Below are 20,211 nucleotides of genomic sequence, written 5' to 3' on the forward strand. Positions count from 1 at the left end.
GGCTCCTCTCCCCTCCCGCTTTGCTCCTTTAAAGAAGCAGGCACTCTGTCCCTCTCTCCTCCCCATTCAGCGGCTCTTCTCCCGCTGGAAACCACGGAGGAGGGAAGCATTCGCTCCATAACACGCACAGACATTTCCCCTTACTTTCTAGGAGGAAAAAAACGCGTGTTATGGAGCAAAAACTACGGTACTTTAAAAAAGAGCAAAGAGGAGTAGAACAGAATTAGTTATGAACTACACCCTCAATAAGCTGCACAGTAAAGAACTTAAGAAGAGCCTGTGGGATCAGTCCAAAGACCTATCCTGTTCTCAGTTGTCGGGTGCCTGTGAGAAACCCAGAGACAAAACACAAATGCAGCCACCCTCTCCACTGTTGCTCTCCAACAAGAGTTATTCAAAGGCATACTGACACTTGATAATGGAGGTAATGTGTGTCAGTGACTTACTAGGCTTGCTGGCTAAGAATTATCCTCCCTGAAAAGACATTTGCAATGGCAGCCATCACTACATATTGCGTGGAGGAATCAGGCTGGCCCAAGAGGACAAACTAGGCACTTGCCTCACCAACCTCAGCCTGCCTGCCCCCGCACCTGCCTTCTCACTTACAATCAGTTCAGGGGGCAAAACGGCACGCGAATCTGTCCCGCCCCCCCTTATTATCAGTGTTGCCCTTCTAGGAAGAGGCAGAAAACAAAATGAATGGGATCGGCCCACTTTTGGCTCGGGCTCCACTTACTGTTGGCCTCTCTCCCTTCTGCCTCAACAGTTCCAGTGGATACCAGCCACCACACTTTTCAGCTGTCTTCAATCTCCCACTATTCCAGCAACAACTGATTTCCCCCTGCTCCATTTCCCCTTGCCAGCAAACAAGCCTTATCAGCCACCATATGCAACTGACAGACACCGCTGGCCAATTCTGTAGCGATTCAAAGATATTTGTGCCTTGCAAAGCAATGGGGAAAGAGCAAGCCCCACAGAGACAGTCAGACAAAGGCAGGCAGCTCACGGTGAATCAGTAGGTATCTGCATCCTGCAAACAGCTATACAAAACCAAGAGAGGGAGGCCCAGGGCTCTAGGCTGGCCTCTTCCCTGAACGTCCGGGCTTTCGGAAGCTTCCTTTCCCTTTGAGCACCGGCTTCTGCCGCAGTCCAGACTTGCCCTGCCCCCAGGGCCTTGAGCCAGGCTGCCGCCGGGTGTGGTGCTGCCCTGGGGCCTGGGGCCGCTTCCTCCTGGCTTCTGGTGACACTCTGTGCTCCACCGCGGGCTGACCCGCCTCCCTCGGCTGCTGACTCTGGGCCCCCTTGGGCTGTCGAGGAGAGAAGCCTCTCCACTTCTGCTGCTTCCACTGGACGGGCCGTGGGGTCCTCTGCTTCCTCGCCTTGGTGCTGGTCCCTGCAGATGCTGCTGGGCTCTGGTCACCAGCAGGATGGGTGCATTTATGCCTTTTCCCAGCTCTGGTGGACTGACTGGGCCTTCGTTTCCTCTTAGCGCTTTGGGGAAACAGATCTAAAGGAGGGTCACAAGGAGAGAAGATAAAAGATAGCTGCAGCCTCTACGCTGCCTTGAAGTCCAAAAGGCTCTTTAGGCCACTGGTCTTCAAGTGGTATGTCAGGACCCTCAGAAAAACAGAGAGAGAGCTGCTGGAAGAGAAAAACAAAACTTGTAGCATTGTAGATTACAAAGGGGAAATTTTGGAAGGTGGCAACTTGTCCTGCTGGACTAGGAAATTGCTGATAAAATTTCCCCTTCCTCTGCATCTGGTCACTCTGGAAGAACATCGCTCAGGGTCAGAAAGTTAGGACAGGGCCCCATGTAAAAGGGTGGGGTGGTGGCTGCTTCTGAGCAGACTATTACATGTAACACAGGTATAACTGGTGGTCCATACGAAGCTAGGAGGTAGCATTCACACATGCAGTGTCCCTCCCTGAGCGTTTACCTTGCAAGTGCACCTGAGCGTTTACCTTGCAAGTGTCCCAGCTCATGCTCAGAAGCACAACTGTTTTCATCAGCTGCATCCAGGAGGGTCCCTAGCTGCCAAGTCTTTTAAGCACTACTAATTAAGATACCAGTTACAGGTAGGTAGCCGTGTTGGTCTGCCGTAGTCGAAACAAAATAAAAAAATTCCTTCCAGTAGCACCTTGAGACCAACTAAGTTTGTTATTGGTATGAGCTTTCGTGTGCATGCACACTTCTTCAGATACATGCATCAAACTTAGTTGGTCTCAAGGTGCTACTGGAAGGAATTTTTTATGTAATTAAATACCAACCTTCATCAGGCTCTTCTCCTACTTCCTGCCGATAATACTCCATGTCATCGTCTGATGGCTCATCCACCTTCTGGTCCTCTTGCATCCCAGGGTCCTCCGCATCACTGTCACTTCCCTCTGCCTGCTTCTTCTTCCTCTTTATCCCCTCCAGACTCTTCTTCCTGCAGCCCGCAAACCAACAATGCAATCACAAGTGCATATATCGGTCCTCCCAGAGCAAAGCAGCATGCTACTTTGGAATGGGTGCATGCAGGGACAGCAGCTTTGTGGGGCGCAAGGTTCTGGCTCTTCTCTCCCTCACCTGTGAGCCTGCTTCTGCTCCTGCTTGCGTTCCACATCTGCCTCCTGCTTGCGGCGCCGCTCAGCCTTCAGCTGCAGCTTCGCCTCTTTCCGGGCCAGGGCCACCTGGAGCTCTTCCTCCGTTTTATAAACTGAGGGCAGGAGTGAGAAATTAAAACCAACAGCTGTGAACGTTGACACTACACATTAGCAAGTATAAAACAAACACACGGGGATAGATTCAATTAAGCAGTTATGCTTAGCGGGAGCCAACCTAATGAGTCCCACTAGTGGAACTGGGGCTTCTCTCCCCAACTGGCAGGTGGGGAAGGGCAGAAACCCCAGAACTGGGGTGGGCGGGCTCCGAGAGAGATCATTCCATCCGGCAAGCTTAAATGCTTCACCAATGGAGTGATTGCGTTCCACTCAATATCTACTCCCTTAGAGGGCAGCTGGGAACCCAGTGGGAGCAGGTATCACATACAAGTGCTTTTTATCTAAGAAAGTGACGGTGGCACCACTAACACAACTCAGCAACTGACGACGGTGGCTGACAACAGGCTCACCAAACTGAATGCAACATGCTTGGATGCCCAACAGCCTGTTTTTGCTGTTCTGGGGAGGCAGCAATGGCAGACTTATTCATGCACTGTTGAACATGGCTGGAAGTTATACAGACTTATTGTCCGATATCTTTAATACTGGGGTACACCCCTAGCTATTCACTTTAACTCCCCCCCCCCCTTAAATTCAAAATGCTGTTTTTGACCTATAAAGCTTTAAATGGCTCAGGACTCCCCTGCTCAGCACCTGAGGGCCCCCGTCCTGCCACTCACCACCTGGCCCAGGGCGGGGCCTGACGGGCTCCATAAAGGACTGCCGTCGCTGGGCAGAGGGGGCTCCATTTTTGTTTTTGAAATTGCTGTTATTTTTTTACCTATGTCATTTTAAACTGTTATGTTAATGCTGTATTCTTAGTTTTAGATTTTGATTTATGTGGAAATTGTTTTCCATTTGGTTGTGTAATTTTGATGTGGTTTATTTATTATGACTTTTGTAATTATGTAAATCTTGTCATGTTGTAATCCGCCTTGAGCATTGTTTTTAACTGTGGAAAGGCGACATACGAATAAAATGATGATGATGATGACGACTGCAATACCTCAAGGACTGCCTTTCACCATATGAATCAACCCAGAACCTGAGATCATTCTTTGTGTGGCTCCTCCTCTAGAGGTCTGGAGGGTGGCGACACAAGAATGAGCCTTTTCTGCAGTGGCATTTGTGGAATGCTCTCCCCAGGGAGGTTTGTCTGGCACCTTCATTATACACCTTCAGGCACCAGGCAAAAACATTCCTCTTCAACCAGGCCTTTCGCTGATTAATATTCTAGAGCCTTTTAAATGTGTTTGTGGGGGTGGGGGGGGATTGTTTTCCACATAGAAGCTCAGGAGAGGAGGGCTCCATGAATGGGGAAGACACTCACTGAAGCTGTGATAGAGCACATTGCCCTGGCTTAACCCTTCCTCCACCTTGACCAGCTGCAGGGTCATTCGAGGGCCAATCTGTTGGGAAAAGAGGCAGAGACTTTATTAGGTCAGAGATACCATCACCACCACCACTCCACCACCTGCAGGAGCCTGGCAGCCCTCATGGCTATCCCAATTTGGATGATCAGGACTTTCACTGCTGAAGTAGACAGCAGCTGGAAGAGCAGAGGTCAGCTCTATGTTGCCCCCCCCCACCCACTCCCATTCTGTGAGCTCAAGAGTTCCATGGCCTGACCTCGGTGAGGCGGACAGCGCTCTGTTGGGCCTTCATGTTCCCCCGGCCAGCGTAGGCCTGAGGCAGCTCTGTGGTGTTGTGACTGCCATCTTGCTCAGCTTCACTCTCAGAAAGATTGATGTCTCTGCATTGCAAGGAGGGAAGGAAAACATTATTATTCCTGGCATGCTGCTAACAGAGGAGCTCTGCACATAAAACAAGGCAAGAAAAGACACTAGCCTTACAGTCCTCAGGCTTACAGTCCAAGCAAGGTGAGACACACAAGGGAAGAAGTGGGGTGGAAAAAGAATGGGCACCAATAAAGAGGAGGATGTATCAGTGGGAGCATGAGAATCAAGCTGGTTTGGCATTCCACAGGAGTTTAAACATACACAAAGAAGTAAAAAGGAACAGAAAATAAGAGCAAGGGCATCATGAAACAGGGCCCAAAATGCACAAACCTCCTTACATCCTGCCTTATTCACAAACCATTAGTCTCTACTGAGTCTCTAGCTCTGCTAAGAACAGCTCAACCTGCCCCAGGACCCAAGATGAACCTACACTTTGAATGGGGTGGGAGTGGGGGCTTAGCTTTATGGGGAGGTGGAGGGTCTTTTTCTCACCTAACCAATAGTTCACTGATGTCCTCCAGACGGCTCATGTTAGGAAACTTCTCCTGCATGATCTTCTTCAGCCCTTTGCTTATTCCTACAGGCACCACTTTCAGACTGCTGCAAAACACAAAGGGCAGGAGAGGTGCATGGAGGCATTCCATCAAGCAAGGGGAGCAAGCCACTGCTATTGTCTTTGGTGGGTAAGGGGGGAGGAGGCAGAGCAGATATGCACCGCCATGTACCAGGTCCTAAATTTAGTCACTGGCGTCTCCAATTAAAGGTTATTTGGATGCAGGCCTAGGAAAGACTCTTCTGTATTCTGCCTGAGGCCTCTGGCAAGGGTCAGGATGTGAAATGTGATGTGCTGACATTATCATCTGGGCAGGGGCTATCCCTGCCTTGCTCCTATATTAGCTGACATAATCTTCTTACAACTCTGGAAACGAGCTTGGCTTCCAGCTAGGGGTGTGGAATGCAATCTAGAAAATTTAGCTGTTAGATTCAGGGGCAAACTCCTTGATCCTCACTTTATCCAGGGAAGTATCCCCACGACCTGGCTGTCTTCCAGGTGATCTGGGCCCCAACAAGGCAGGTGGCATAATGTACTAGAAAAAATGTTGGTTAGATAAATTTTCTAGGGTTCAAAACCCTTTTCAATTTGATATGTATCTTTGTTATTAGTTTTCTCCCTCTCACTTTTCCTTCTTTTTTTCTGTATCACTGTATTACCTTTAATTGAAATCACCTTAATAAAATATAGTTTTTTAAAAAAACACCTTGAAAAGGAAGAAAGTAATGTGACACCACCAGACAGCAATCCCTTAAACTCCTGTTCCCAAGCGGCTTCAGATTCATCAGAATGTTTTGTTTCAGATTAAGACCAGAGACACACCAGCAGAGCACGCTCTCACCATGTGCACCTAGTTTGCCCTTCTTTTCCTCCTAACTCCCAGAATGCATCTTTATCTGAGATCAGGCACACCTAGAAGCTATTTTCTGCAAGTACTACTACAGAACAAGTGTGGATGGAGGATAATAAATCCCCCTCCCCTCCAAAGGCAAATGTGAAAACATTGCTAAGAGGCTTGGGTATGCCTCCTGCTGTGCAGAAGCTAAAACTAGGCATGCATTAAGAATTCACTAACTAGTTAACTTACAGACAATGGTGTACATTTTCCCTCAGAAGTAATATTTGTAAGTAGGTGCAGGATGGAATCCTAGGCTTGGGTTTATGGTTGGCATTGGAGGCAAACAGGATTCTTGTGCCTTTAATTGCTGTGTGTCAGGCTGAAATTCAATAGGCTAAACCCTTTCTTATATTTGTTGTTGTTTAGTCGTTTAGTCGTGTCCGACTCTTCGTGACCCCCTGGACCAGAGCACGCCAGGCACTCCTGTCTTCCTTTCTTATATAGAAATACAATTACAGGAAACGTTTCACTGTGGCTACTCTCTTAATTTTGTGCCATGCCATGCCCCCCCCCCAGCAGCCATATTGTACCATTTTGTGACTAGTGCCAACTGCACCCTACAAAATCTGAAATGTGCCCCGGTCCAAAAAGGTTGGTGACCCCTGGTCTATACTATTTTACATTGCAAGGATAAAATAGGCTGTACCCCTGGTATGCTGCCCTGAGCTTTATCTTTTATCATCAAACCAAAGCCACAAAGAAGTATTTCTTCCCTGAGTGTACATCCTTACAGTGCAAAACAGTGTTTCGTTTAATATGAATGTTTGACATGCATAATGCGGACTGGCACACAAACAATGAACTGCTAACACAGACTAATTAAAATATATTTTATGAAAGTGGCCATGCATGCAATATGTCCCTCTTGCAGATGCAGATTACTGTGAGCTCAGATCTGATCCTTCAGCACTGGGGAGGAGCACAGCATGAGACAGAAGATACTTACTAATGACGGAATTCAAGGATCTGGGTGTCTGGGTTATAGTTGATCAGTACACAACGCTTGATGGCATTAAGGTTTACCTGGGGCAGGGTAGGAGAAAAGAGAACACAACAGCATGAGAACCAAGGCTCACAATATGGCATAAGAGGGCCTTCTCGGTAGTGGCACCCGCCCTGTGAAACACCCTCCCACCAGATGTCAAAGAGAAGAACAACTACCAGACTTTTAGAAGACGTCTGAAGGCTGAAGCTTTTAATGTTTAACAAACCACTGTATTTTAATATTTTTTTGGAAGCAACCCAGAGTAGCTGGGGAAACCCAGCCAGATGGGCAGGGTATAAATAATAAACGATGATGATGAAGTTCCTCATCTGACAAGTACTTTAGGTGGCAATGAAGATTCCCTAGCTGTGACAGCCTTTATAGAACCCAGGAGGCCTAGTACCCAATTTCCCTAGTACTCTTGAGGTGGAATTCAACCTTGTGCTAAGGCAATCGTTCTGTCTGCACAAGCATTTCTGCCTGGCAGACGGAATGATCTTCCTTCTCCTCCTCCTCCTGGGGCTTCTCTTGACCTTTCTGGGCGGAGAGACAGGAAGTCCCATTCTGCTAGCAGGACTCAATGTGCTAGCTTCTACTGGTGCACAACTTAGCTGTAGCCAGCTCTAGGTACCCAACTTCGGTAACTGAGCTTAAAAAGGTAAAGGGACCCCTGACTTACCAATGCAATATATCCAAAAACACAGTGCTGATTCAGAGTAAGTTTAACTCATGGTTGTGCTTCATCCTGTTCTTATATCCCTGGAATCTTTCCCCACTAGTGATGAGTGTTAGGTATTTACACATAAAGTGAGTGCTATCCAGTGAAGGACCTTGGGAATCCTACTTGTCCACAAAAGAATCAAATCCAGAAACAAAGCACAAAATCCCATTTTTTTTCTCCCCCCCCCCAAAAAAAAACTAGATGCGCCCTATGGGCCGAAAAATACGGTACATTAATTTGGAAATGGAAAACAGGTCTAAATCACAAACACACTCTATATATCCTGGATGAGGTCATCCTGTCACTAGCTTTGTTGTCACAGAGGTGCCATTTCAGACTGAATGCTCTATAAAACTAACCTCTCTAACTCACATCAGGGAGTACGTTCCACTCTCGCCTTCTCCCCAATGTTTTCTAGGTGAGGGATATTTTTTGTCTATTAAGAAGCTTCCAACTATGTGAGCTTTCACTTCCAATCTAACATGGTGAAGCCAAGACACACCTTAACTGAGGCCACACGTTTCCCACTTAACCAACCTCACAGAAGTAAATTTGCCCTGAATAACATACGCTCTTTTTGAGAAGCAGGGCAGAGCTGACCTGTATGACACCCCATGGGAGGCCAGGGCCAGAGGCATCTGAGTAGCAGAGCAGGACCATCAGGCTGACTTCCCCCAGTCTCCAGGCCAGCACACACCTACCTTGTGGACATTGATGGAAGGGAACATGTTCTGGAACATAGTCGCCATGACCTTGATGTGCATGCCCTGAAGGCCAAAATTGTTGAGGACCAGGAGTGGGTGGTGGGTGAACTGCTGCTCGTGCATCCGGTGCCGCTTCAGGGTCGACACAACATCTTTGATGAGCGAATACTGAAGTGAAACAGATGAGTGAGGAAGCAGCAGAGGTGTATTCTTGTACTTTGTATTCTCATTTTGTATTATTTTTTTTCGTGAACCACCCTGGGATCTTCAGATGAAGGGCAGTATACAAATCTAATAATAATCAATACTAATAATAGAGAATCTTGCACTACTACCAAGAGGTAGTACACCACAGTAGTGCCCCACCACCAAGAGGTAGGTCCTCACCACCTGTAAACTAGTGGTGGGGAACCTGTGGCCACTATTGGGACTACAACTCACACCTGGGTTGGATGCTATTGGACTACTACTCACATCTGGCCTAGCCAGCACAGCCAAAGGTCAGGGATAATGGGAGTTATACTCCAGCAGTATCTGGAGTGCCCATCCTTGATGTAAACCCTGATATCCAGAAGGTTAGTTTCATGAGCATCTCAAGCTTTCGTTAAAAAAAAAAAAAGGTTTCTAGACCTCATAGCAGCAAATATATGCTAGGAAATTGTACTCCTGAAATCCCTGAAGCTAGAGGGGTAGCTGAATATGATGTTCAGTAGTGATAAAGCCAGGATAAATTAGGCAATTTACATAAGTGATACAGGCTGCAAAATTTAGATTGTCTTGAAGTACAGATAAATAATTCACCTAGGTCAAGGATTCACAGCACACCAGATTAGCAGTCTGTAAGAGGAGTGGGAGGGTGGTTATTGGTTTGCTTGGTTTTTGTTCTTGTTTTTATTATGTATTTTGTTTTAATCTTGTATTTTTATGCTGTGAACCACCCTAAGATCTACAGATGAAGGGCGATATATAAATAAATAACCCACTAGAAAGAAGAGGTAGCAAAAAACCCTTCTAACCTTAGCAAGCTACAAAAGGGTCTTTCAGAGGCAGCTGTATTCTAACTAGCCTACCCTACTATTTCCAGCAACTGGTACCTGAGCAACTCTGAAGGTCAAGGTTGGTCCACCAGGAAGACGGAAGAATTTCTGAGGAAGAGAGAAATCAATCAGAGCAGCCTCTACCACAGGCAGATTGGTTGTCATAATTCAAACTCTGCTTTTAGTGTTCTGCAAAATCCAGATGCATCAGTGCGTTTACTTTGAAGTGAGAATCACAGGTTTCACTCAGCAAAACACATTGTCATCATTTGCATCAGGTCATCAGGCAGAGTTACAATGATACTTCAATTGGGCCAACAAAACCAACAGAGGGTATAAGAGGAAGAGGACCTGAGCTTTCACAACAGTCCATCCTGCAAAGCAGGGTTCTGGAGAATGATAAAGTTCTTCAGAAGCTTATCAGGACTCCCTCAGTGAGAGGCTCAGTACCAGACAAGCCTTTCCGACAATTCTGCCTTGCCACACTGCTTCATGGTAGCCTTTCCCAACCTGGTGCCCTTCTGGATGGCATCAGGTTGGGGAAGACTGCTCTGTGACTACATATTGCAGGGAGTGATCAGTGTCCGGGGCAAGCAGGGGGACTTGTGTGTCCTAGGAGGCTGTACTCAGTTCACACTCAGCAACGAGGCCCAAGAAGCTTGGTCACTGCTCCATAGGAATTGACTGTAAAATCTAGTACATGCTCCAGAATCTCCTGCCATGAGTAGAAGCTTCACAATGACAACACAAAATTGTCCTCAACAGACAAATCAATTTGAAGGCAAGAGTTTGAAAAGCATCAATATAGAGAGAAAGAATTCAAGTTGCACATTCTAACACAGGCACAGGCAAACTCGGCCCTCCAGATGTTTTGGGACTACAACTCCCATCATCCCTAGCTATCAGGACCAGTGGTCAGGGATAATGGGAACTGTAGTCTCATAAACATCTCGAGGGCCGAGTTTGCCGATGCCTGTTCTAACAGAACCAAAACACAAGACTAGCAGGGCAGAACAATATTGGAACCACTTGTTGCCACCACTCAGCAACTTCTCACTGCTTCACTTACAAGGTTGATATTGGTGGGCGTTTTCGTGAACACCAGGAAGTGAGTCACACCGAGAGGTCCAGCCACTGCCACAAAGTCTTTCAGAGTGTTCTTCTTGCGCACCTGAAAAAGTCAAGACCTGTAATCAGTGTGGCTCTGCTGTCTGTGCTGCCAGACAAAAACTAGGACATAGAATTGTCTTTAAATTACTCATTAAATTAGTTGAAGTAAAATGCTTTGAAGTTACTAGAGTTTTAGAAATCCATTTTGAGCAAACATGTGCTCAGGAAAGCCTCTGGTATTCTTACCCTACCCGCCCCCCCCCCCAGCCATTCCCAACTACATCCTTGAACACTTTTGCAACAAAACTAAACAATCGCAAGGACTAGCATTTTGCATTAAATATGCAAAATGGCTAGGTACTATGTGATCCAGGTTTCATAAACACAAATCTGTATAACTGGCAAAATGCTCGCAAGATTTTTTTAAAACAACCACACAGCCCACCCCTAAATGATCCAGAATTTAGACAGCCCCTGTCAGAGGGAGAAGGTTATGCTGACTGGAGCCATGTTTTATTGTTCTGAACAAAAATGGTCCAAGACCACACATTTTAAAATGTATGTAGAGAGAGAACCAAAGTGTTTTCTGGGCATTTATGTGTGTATTTAATTCCTCATCCCCATACAGTAGCCTTTATTCCCCTTAGAATCAGTCAGAAGCCCCAATTTCCGCATTTCCTATCGCAACCCATCTAAGCCAAATTCCATTTGTAAGCCATGGCCTTCCTCTCCTGCCTGCCCCCCTGTGCTTCCCCGGCCTCACCTTGAGGCTGGAGGCCGTGTAGGGCTGCATCACGCGGCGGACATCCAGGATGAGCTGCTGCAGGTTCTTGCCCACGCGGCCGCGGTGGAAGACGAAGGAGTGCGGGACGGAGCCGAACTCCTCCTGGCCGCGCAGCTGGGCGGCCGCGCGCTCCTTCTTCTGGTTCTTGCTCTGCAAGGGAGGAAGGCGAGACCTCGTGCAGGGCCGGCGGCGAGGCGGGCGGGCGCCGCTCCCTCCCCGGACGCGCGCCCCGCCGCCCGCCCGCCCGCCTCCCGCCCCGGCCCAGGCCTCACCTTGCGCGGACGACCCATCGCGGCTGCTGCTACTTCGGGCTCCTCCGGAGAAAGAGCGAGCACGCGGCCCGCCCCACTTCCGGCCGCGTGTGCTGCGCCGCCCAGCGCCGGGCCCCGCCCGGAAGTGCCGCGCAATCAGCGGTCCGGGTTGTCCCCTAGGCGCGCGAATCTCCGGTCCGAGAAAGCGGCCCGCCGGTCTGGCCCCGCCTCGGACTCGCAGCTCTGGCCCCGAGCGGGCCGGGCGCTTCGGCGGGGGGGGGGGGGGGCTGCTGGGAACAAGCGGCTTTTCTGCGAAGTGAGTCGGAGCAGCGCGAGGAAAGCGAGGCCTCGGTCGCGGGGAGCAGCTGCCCCCCCCCTCGGCCGAGAGAAATGCTGAGCTGGCCGGTCCCGTAACAAAACTCCCGCCCGCGCCGCCTCCACCGGATCGTTCTCTCCGACCCCGATTCTGTTTCATGTCTCTTCACTATCTTTCACCCCGAAGGCGAGGGAGGGCTGCATGCATTCTTAGGTTTAAAACGCACACGTAAAACAAAGCACCCAATTTCCGCTTTTAAAGTTTCAACATGAAAACCGGCTGGGGCTGTGGGCGCCGGAGCAGCCGCGCAATTCCCCAGGAAGGGGCCTCTGCGTCCGCGGGGCAAGGGCCAAAGCCGGCCTCCGGGACTGCGGCGCTCCTCGCCCCGCCTCGGAGGCTGCCGCGCGCCCAGAGACGCTGCCGGTCGCCCGAGCAACGCCGACGCCGCCACTGCCACTGCCAGGAGCCGGCGGGCTGGACGGCGAAGCGGCGCCCCGCAGGCCAGGCCCGCTCGGAGGGGACGAGCCTCCCTCCATGCCGGCCCAGCCCCGCTCCTCCCTCCCTCGACCCCCGAGGCGGGTAGGCAGGGTGCTGTGCCGGCGGAGCGGGATCCCGCGTCCGCGCTCGCGTGCCGGGCCTGGCTCCTTCCGGAGCCCCCGTAAGGCTGCGGTGAGGCTCCCCGCGCTCCTGCCGCGCTCCCGGGCCCCTCAGCTGTCCCCCCCCCCGCTCCGCTTGTGGGCCAGGCCTGAGCGGTGCTGGAGAAAGGCCCCCCTCCCGGGCCAGCTGCCCCCATTCCCCGCCCTCTGCGCCCCCTGCTGCTGTGCCAATTCACAGCTGCTCAGGCTACCAGGGCCTGGAGCTACAAAGGCTCTGGGCTTGACAGCCCCGTTTATGGATCATCTCTCGCAGATTTAGAGGTCTCCCCACCCACTGTTTCCTTCAGCAACACCCAGTCCTTGGGGGAAGCAAGAAAAGGGCTTCCATGCCCAGTTGCGCGGAGCTGCAGGCCGCTGGCACCGGAGCCTTCATTGCCTGGCAGGGTCTTTGTGAGGTCACACTCACATTCCAGGTTCTGAGGAAACGCCTCTACTGCTCATCGCTGCTCCTGCCAAAGCAAGACCAAGGAAGAACACCTGTTCTTCTGCCAGGCTTCCCACCCCACTGCCTAGCATAGTACTGCCTTCGGCCGCTCACATTCTTGGCACTTCTCTTGTGGCACTTCAGGTGTCCCATATTTTCCTAGAAAATTCATCACCTGGTGTAGCACATGTTGCCCTGTTACGGTCACACCCCCTGCACTGATCTTACCCAAAAGGAATTACCTGTTTTGTACTACTTGCTTTGCCAGGCAAAACAGTCTTCACCCTTGGCCAGTTGTCTGACAGCACAGCAGCTGGCCTTCAAGCTGCCTTTTTCTACTGCCTTGTTCTTGACACTCCATTGAAGTGAGCACAAGCCCTACTTCCTGTGCTGGAAGTAACGTGCCTTAGTCCCACACCAAGTCTCCAAGCCCAAGTTCATGGGCCTTGAAGATGGCCTCAGAAGCGGTGAAAGTGATTGTGCGTTGCCGCCCTTTGAATGAGCGTGAAAAGCAGCTGGGCTGCAAGGTGGTGGTCAACATGGACAGCTCCTGTGGCCAGTGCTTTATCCAGAACCCTATGGCATCGGAAGACCCACCCAAACAGTTCACCTTTGATGGGGCGTATAACATGAGCCACAACACAGAGCAAATCTATAATGAAATTGCCTACCCCCTCATAGAGGTGAGTGCAACCAGCTGCAGATATTGCGTTTTCAAGCGCTCTGGCTTCCGTTGTGGTGGTCCATTGCACCAGAAGCAGATCCAGAAAGCTGTCTGGGTCCTTTACCTTTACCTATTGGGAAATCTACAGCTCAGTGATATAAATGTCACATACTGTACTTAAGTGTGTGCGTTCATACTTTGCTTGCCCTAGGGAAGTGGGTAACTTAAAGCAGGGGGGAAACTGTAACAATGGCCTTTAATTTTTTTCAGACTTAGGGCCCTCATTTCATGTTAACCTGCTCAAAACAAAATTACAGAGCAAGCCGATGCATGACCTCAGAAGGTGATGCAGTCTCCTTCATTGAAGGTTTTTAAGCAGAGTTTGGGTAGCTATCTGTCAGGAATGCTTGAGTTGAGATTCCTGCACTACAGGGGGTTGGACTAGATGACCCCTTGGGTCCCTTCCAGCTCTACAATGCTATGATTCTATGACTACCAAGAAGTAAATCCAATTCAAAGGGACATACCTCAGGAAAGAGTGCAGTATGTAGTTATAATAATATATCACACACACTTTTCAATTTCCTCTCCCCCCCGCCCTCTTTCTCCTGTAGATGATGATGGGCCCTGTGTTAGATCAGATTGCAGTTCAGCTGTGGCATGGTTGAAGACTGATGGTTATCTATTGGGGTGGGGAGTCTCTGCTCTTCCACATGTTGTTGCACTCTATTATTAGCATAGTAAGTGATGAGGGAATTGAAGTTCCCTGCTGATCTATAGGACAATGTGTAGGAAAGACTATTCTGCCTACACAGAATTCATCACAGAATTCATTGCAGAATTTGCAAGTAGCAGTAACTCTAACTTCTGTAAGCCCTGGGCTATGGAGCCCCTACATCCATGCTATCTCATATCCAATTCTTTTTGAAACACTCCCAGAGATGCTTGCTTATTCTAATTAAATATTTGAGTGGATCTTAATAGAAGCTGATGCCTGTGGTTAGTTTGCCTGCAAACAAAATCTCTTGAGGAAGGGTAGACATTGAACTGAGAACACAAATCCAAGCTGATGGTTATTATTAATCTGCATTTTCTGTTTAAATTCCAGGGTGTTACAGAAGGCTATAATGGTACCATCTTTGCCTACGGGCAGACGGGAAGTGGAAAGTCTTTTACCATGCAAGGGATTCTGGATCCATCTTCCCAGAAGGGCATAATTCCCAGAGCATTTGAACACTTATTTGAGAGTGTGCAGGTACATATGATTAAAATTGTCCAATGGACTAGCTGGCTAAGGGCTTGTTTACACAATTAGCAATTCTGATATCTAGAGGGCCTCTCTTTGGACACTTGATTTGATAAAATTTGAACCTTAGCAGTCTTGGAAAAACTGATAAGCAAGGTACACTTGTATAGGGGACAAATAAAGGAGGGCACATGACAAACGTTTTATCGAAATGCTCCCTGCAGTGTTCCTGCCACTAGGTGACTTATAAAATCCAAGACTGGCTTAAGAAAATCCAGAAGCCCCACCCTGACTTCCCCCAATGCTAGCCGAGTCATAATCTCCCCAAAGATATCTAAAATTGGTAGCAGGGACATCACAACAGATAAGGCAACACAGAGCCCACAGCATTGATTACCTCCAAAAGAGAACAAATATCAGTTTGAATGGAATTTTGATTCTGGCTTGGAAGCAAGCAGTGAACCAGGAAGTGGGTGAGAGACTCGTTTTGCATGAGGGGAGCAAGTCACTGGATAGCTCAGCTGGTTAGAGAACATGGAGTGTGAGCCACAGGTTGCTCCTGAGAGCAAAGTCATGTTTGGTTGAGTTTTCTGAGCAGAGGTGTTGAAGTAAAACAGACTGATATGAAATGAAAGTCAGTTAGCCAGCAACCCTTAGCATAAGGTTACCAGATTTTTTTCAATGAATCCGGGGACACTTTAAATAAATACATACATACATACATACATACATACATACTACATGTTTGGGACGTTGATGCTGCAGCGATAGCCTTGACCTTAACCGCCACGTTTCCCCTTCCTCTGAGGCTTCTATCTCCTTTCTGCATGAGCCTAGGCAGCCCCTGAGCTGTTGGTTCTTCGGTGGTGATGGTGAAGCAGTGTGCGGTGGGTCAGGCATGGAAGGCAGAGAAGGAGGGCCAAGAGCAGCAGTGAGGCTTGGGCAGCACGATGCCTCCTTTCCCACTGGAGCAGCCCCAATCCCATTCCTACTTGCGTGCAAGCAGGAGGGGGCACGGATCCCTCAGCTGGGAAGGGAGGCTTCCCCTTGCCTGAGAGATCCCTGCCCCCTCCTGCTTGCACGCAAGTAGGAGTTGGGAGGCTGCTCCAATAGGCAGCATGAAGCCTCCCTTCACAGCTTAGTTGCTGGGGTCAGGGAAGATGGAGGCAGCCTGGAAGCTGCATCTTGGAGCCCCTGCACCACCATTATATGGGGACTTCCAAGCAGCTCCTGAAGCCAGCCAGAGCCAACTGCTCCAGGCTTCTGAGACTGCCGCTGCTGCATTTCCCGGGGACATTAGATGAAATCCAGGAACATTCCGGGGATGGAATTTGTCCAGGGACTTATTTGTAAATCTGGGGACTGTCCCCGGGAAACGGGGATGTCTGGTAACCCTACCATTCTTGACTTGTCTTTCTTTCTCCCTGGGAAATGTGATCATGTAAATAATTGTAAGGTGGTTTTTTCCTTGCTGGTGGAGTACTTCATTCCATAGAGAAATTCAGTGACCTGTATGTGACTCCAGTTAACCAGCAAGAGTTATGACCAGCCATACCACTAGGCAGAGTTGGGAAGCTGCTTCAGGCAGCGAATCCTGTGGGCAGAAAATAATAGTTTTCTGTGACATACAACCTATTGCCTTCAGGTGCAGTAGAGAGATGCTGGCCTGGTTCAAACACATTGTTTAAAAATAACTTATTTTGAACCATGATCTAATGTGCACAAGCAGTTTGCTCCTCTCCTGCTCCTTACTGTGCCAGGGCATGGGGGGCGGGGAGCAGAGGTATACCTAGGCACTGTACTGGCACCGGTCCCCCAGAGAAAAACAAATGCAACCCAAATACTTGAAGCTTCTGGAGTGAGGGTGAGGCAAGGCCAGGAGTTGTAGTCCAAAACATCTGGAGGGCGCCAGGTTGGCAAAAGCTGGCTTAAGGCACATAGATGTGAGCCACCGGTGCAGAAAGACATAGAAAAGCGCATGAGATTTGGCAGAAATATACAATCTAATTTCCAAAGAACATTGGGCATTTAGGATGGTGGATTTAGGAAATACCAGCTGTCCTCCTGGGTCTTAACCAGCAGTCAGATAAACAAGAATTAAGCACATAAAAGTTTTCTGTTGTTTTTTAATGGTGTGCAATTATTGAAAACAACAGCAACCACACTGTGCTGTCACTCAGAACCTAAACACCTAAGTAGATCCCAATGAGTTCATTGTAAGTTTCTTCCAGAATTGTAATCTTTAAACATGTTTATCCAATGTGAATTCAGTTGGACCTAGTATATAATTTTAGGTTTGCTGTTTTAATCTGGTCTACAAGTAGTGACTAAATAAATGGAATATAATTGTGCAGTATTCATAAGGAAATTAGAAGCAATACTAATTGTGAAGCAGCAATCCCTTCTGAACCAAGGTAAGGCACTTAGATTCTAAGAATTGAAGAAGCTGCAGTGTTTAAGTGTCCACAGTTTCTTTGCAAAGGTGAAGGATAGGAAGGGATTCAGAACAGGTGAGGGCCACACAACTTTGCTCCCAGTTAATTAGTTTGAACAAGCACCAACTTGATGAATATCTATTTTATGAAATCATGTTTCTCTTCTGAACTTTTGAGAATTGGCAGGAATTGGATCTATGGCTTCTTTATGACATATCCACCTCACAAACTATTATCTTTCTGACTTCTCCTATAATGCTGCAAACCAAAATGTGGGAAATGTTGAACCTGAACCTTGCGGTCTGCTGTCCAGATATGCAAACAATGTATTCTCAACCAATTATCCAGAGCTGGCTTAAGTCATTTTAATGCCCGAGGAGTGGCCAGTGACGCCACACCCCACATCAAGACGCATAGTAGCCAAGGCTGGCCAGTTTCTTCTAGCACCTGAAGCAGAAAAGCCAAAAAGCACCTTTCCTGCTCCTAGTCCATAAAAATACCATGATAATAAATTAAAATCTTTAACAATTTGCTGCCCCTTCCATGACACCCAATATCAGCTGCCTGAAGCAGCCTTCCCACTCTGACGGTCAGGAATCCACAGGTGCTCATCATCATCATTTATACCTCCACCCAAATAAAACACCCACCCCCTTCAATCGGAGCCGTAGCTGGGGGGGGGGGGGGGGCTAGCCAGGTTTTTTGCCCTGGTGAAGTCTCCAGAGGAGCACCATTGAGGCTCCCAGCCTGTATGTGTGTATGCAAATGCACATGGGGGGGAGGCACCAAACTGGGTCTTTGGTCCAGGTGAAATAAAGCCTACTTTTGCCCCTGCCTTCAGTTTCTGCTGGGCAGCTGTTTAAAGTGTTGCTTTCCCTTAAAAAAAGCAGCCAGCCTTGCCACTCCTTTTCCTGCAGCATCCCACACACCTTTTCCCGCTTGAAGACTGGCCTCTTCTCTTCCCAGACCCTCACCTCCTTGGCATCCAGACAATCACAGGCTCTCTGCACTGTGAAAAGCTGAAAGGTTGGTGTGGTTTGGGCTTGCAGAGGAGGTGCCTGCTGCACAACATGTCATCAGCCATGCACCCCCTCTGGGCCTGCACCCTTAACCAACTCCTCGGTATGCCCCTGGCCAGGGAGGAAACAAGCTAGAACGTGGCTTGTCTTGAGTGCAGATGTGGGCTTGAAATTGGTTTCTCTCCTAACAACCATGAGCAGAAGTCTCTGCATCTTGGTCATATTCAAATGGTTTCACTAGCGGAGTAGAAACATTGGGTTCCCTTTGTGTAGCTAGAGTAGATAGAGCAAGAATTTCCGTTACGATGGGGCATTCTCTCCCACTTTCCATCTGAAGTGGTACAGACCAGACAGTGAGAACCTGCTCCAAGCATGTTTCAGATGTTCAAAATACAGTCATGAGCATGTAAGAAGGGCCCTTCTGGATCTGACCAAAGGCCCATCATAGTCCAGCGTCCGATTCTCCCAGTGGATAACCAGGTGCCTTTGGGAAGCCTGCAAACAGGACATGAGTGCCACAGCGCTTTCCTAGTTGCAGTTCCCAGCAACTGATATTCAGAGGCATTGCCTCTAATACTGGAGGGAGGACACAGTCGCCATGCCATCAAGAACCCTGTCCTCCCTGCTGACAATCCTGACTTAAGAAGCCTATTCTTGTTTTTGCTTCGGGTTTTTTACAGTGTGCCGAAAACTCCAAGTTCTTGGTAAGGGCTTCTTACCTGGAGATCTATAACGAAGACATCAGAGACCTCCTTGGTCCAAACACCAAACAAAAACTGGAGGTGAGGACACCAGACTAGCAACTTAGTTTGAAGTAAGTCAAAAAACAAAGCAAAAATCCAGAAACCAGAATTCTGACAGTTCGCTGTGAGAAAAATAAACCCCACACAATGAATTGTCAGGAACGTAAAGAACATTTATTCAGAGAAAATTAGAAACCTGAATTGAAAAATTTGGTAGGTTAACTTGGTATGCGAAATCCATCCCTCTTTCCTTGTCACCATCATCACCAGAACCCTTCTTATTCCAGGACCCTCAGTGATGCGGCTCTTTGATCGTATTTTTTCCATTGCTCCCGCTTCCCTTTTGTTCAGCATCTGAATAAGCAGTAGAATAAGTAGGAACTTTTAGGGTCTTATATCAAATCAGACCATTAGTCCGTCAACTCAACACTGTCTACTGACACTGGGAAAGATTCTCCAGGGTTTCAGTCTGAACTATTTTCCAGCCCTATCTGGAGTTTGTACTTGGGAACTTTAGGATGCTAAATGTGCCCTCATCCCCTGAGCCACAGCCCTTCCCCAGAGCATGGGTGCCAAGAGGTTGCCTTACATTGGTGATGGGGGTGGAGCCTGGTTGGAGCAGGAGGTGGTGCCTCTGGTGGGCCATGCAACAGACTGGCGACTTGGGTAGAGCCTGCCGGACATGGTGATTTAGAGAATGGGTAGGCAAACTAAGGCCCGGGGGCTGGATCTGGCCTTATCACCTTCTAAATCCGGCCCACGGACAGTCAGGGAATAAGCGTGTTTTACATGAGTAGAATGTGCCCTTTTATTTAAAATGCATCTCTGGGTTATTGGTGGGGCATAGGATTTTGTTCATTTTTTCTTCTTCAAAATATAGCTCGGCCCCCCACAAGGTATGAGGGACAGTGGACCAGCCCCCTGCTGAAAAAGTTTGCTGACCTCTGATTTAGAGCAAAGAGCACAGTTCTCAAGCCAATCAGGAAATTTGATTTTGTTGCTTCATGCTGAAGTTTTAGACTTTCTCCTGGGGATCCAAACAAAGGAGGCGGCTAAAACCCCAAGTATTACAATCAGACTCCAAGATCTGGCAGTCTGACAAAACAACCCATGCTAGATTACATACTAAATCTTAATTTCAAATGGAGGAGTGGCTTGTGGCATTGGGCCAATAGTAACTATTCCAGTTTTAGTGAATGGTTCCCCAGTAATACCACTGGGCT

General features: G+C 48.5%; 2 protein-coding genes across 11 annotated transcripts in view; one reads left to right on the forward strand and one right to left on the reverse strand.

Annotated features, from left to right (window-relative positions):
- Positions 1–1,002: 1,002 nt before the first annotated feature.
- LOC310668115 (suppressor of SWI4 1 homolog) overlaps positions 1,003–20,211 on the reverse strand; it is an 89,714-nt gene continuing 70,505 nt past the window's right edge. The window contains exons 2-13 of one of the 2 annotated variants that reach the window (XM_083421077.1): positions 11,507–11,530; positions 11,214–11,384; positions 10,410–10,511; positions 9,398–9,448; positions 8,301–8,471; positions 6,840–6,916; positions 4,935–5,042; positions 4,333–4,456; positions 4,034–4,112; positions 2,570–2,699; positions 2,269–2,429; positions 1,003–1,507 (exon numbers count right to left, since the gene is read on the reverse strand). In XM_083421077.1, coding sequence (XP_083277203.1) covers positions 1,074–1,507; positions 2,269–2,429; positions 2,570–2,699; positions 4,034–4,112; positions 4,333–4,456; positions 4,935–5,042; positions 6,840–6,916; positions 8,301–8,471; positions 9,398–9,448; positions 10,410–10,511; positions 11,214–11,384; positions 11,507–11,524 — 1,626 coding nt within the window. In that variant the 5' untranslated portion in view covers positions 11,525–11,530 and the 3' untranslated portion in view covers positions 1,003–1,073. Of the gene's footprint in view, positions 1,508–2,268; positions 2,430–2,569; positions 2,700–4,033; positions 4,113–4,332; positions 4,457–4,934; positions 5,043–6,839; positions 6,917–8,300; positions 8,472–9,397; positions 9,449–10,409; positions 10,512–11,213; positions 11,385–11,506; positions 12,052–20,211 lie in introns of those variants that run through there. The other variant, XM_083421076.1, reaches the window with a different exon arrangement.
- KIF17 (kinesin family member 17) overlaps positions 12,251–20,211 on the forward strand; it is a 36,667-nt gene continuing 28,706 nt past the window's right edge. For 6 of the 9 annotated variants that reach the window (XM_083421018.1, XM_083421016.1, XM_083421020.1 and 3 more), the window contains exons 1-3: positions 12,725–13,564; positions 14,654–14,800; positions 18,926–19,027. In XM_083421018.1, the coding sequence (XP_083277144.1) occupies positions 13,334–13,564; positions 14,654–14,800; positions 18,926–19,027 (480 nt within the window). In that variant the 5' untranslated portion in view covers positions 12,725–13,333. The other 3 variants (XM_083421023.1, XM_083421017.1, XM_083421022.1) reach the window with 3 other exon arrangements.

The sequence above is a fragment of the Podarcis tiliguerta genome (assembly GCF_965153285.1).
Source record: "Podarcis tiliguerta genome assembly, chromosome: 17".
In the NCBI taxonomy this organism is placed as follows: domain Eukaryota; kingdom Metazoa; phylum Chordata; class Lepidosauria; order Squamata; family Lacertidae; genus Podarcis; species Podarcis tiliguerta.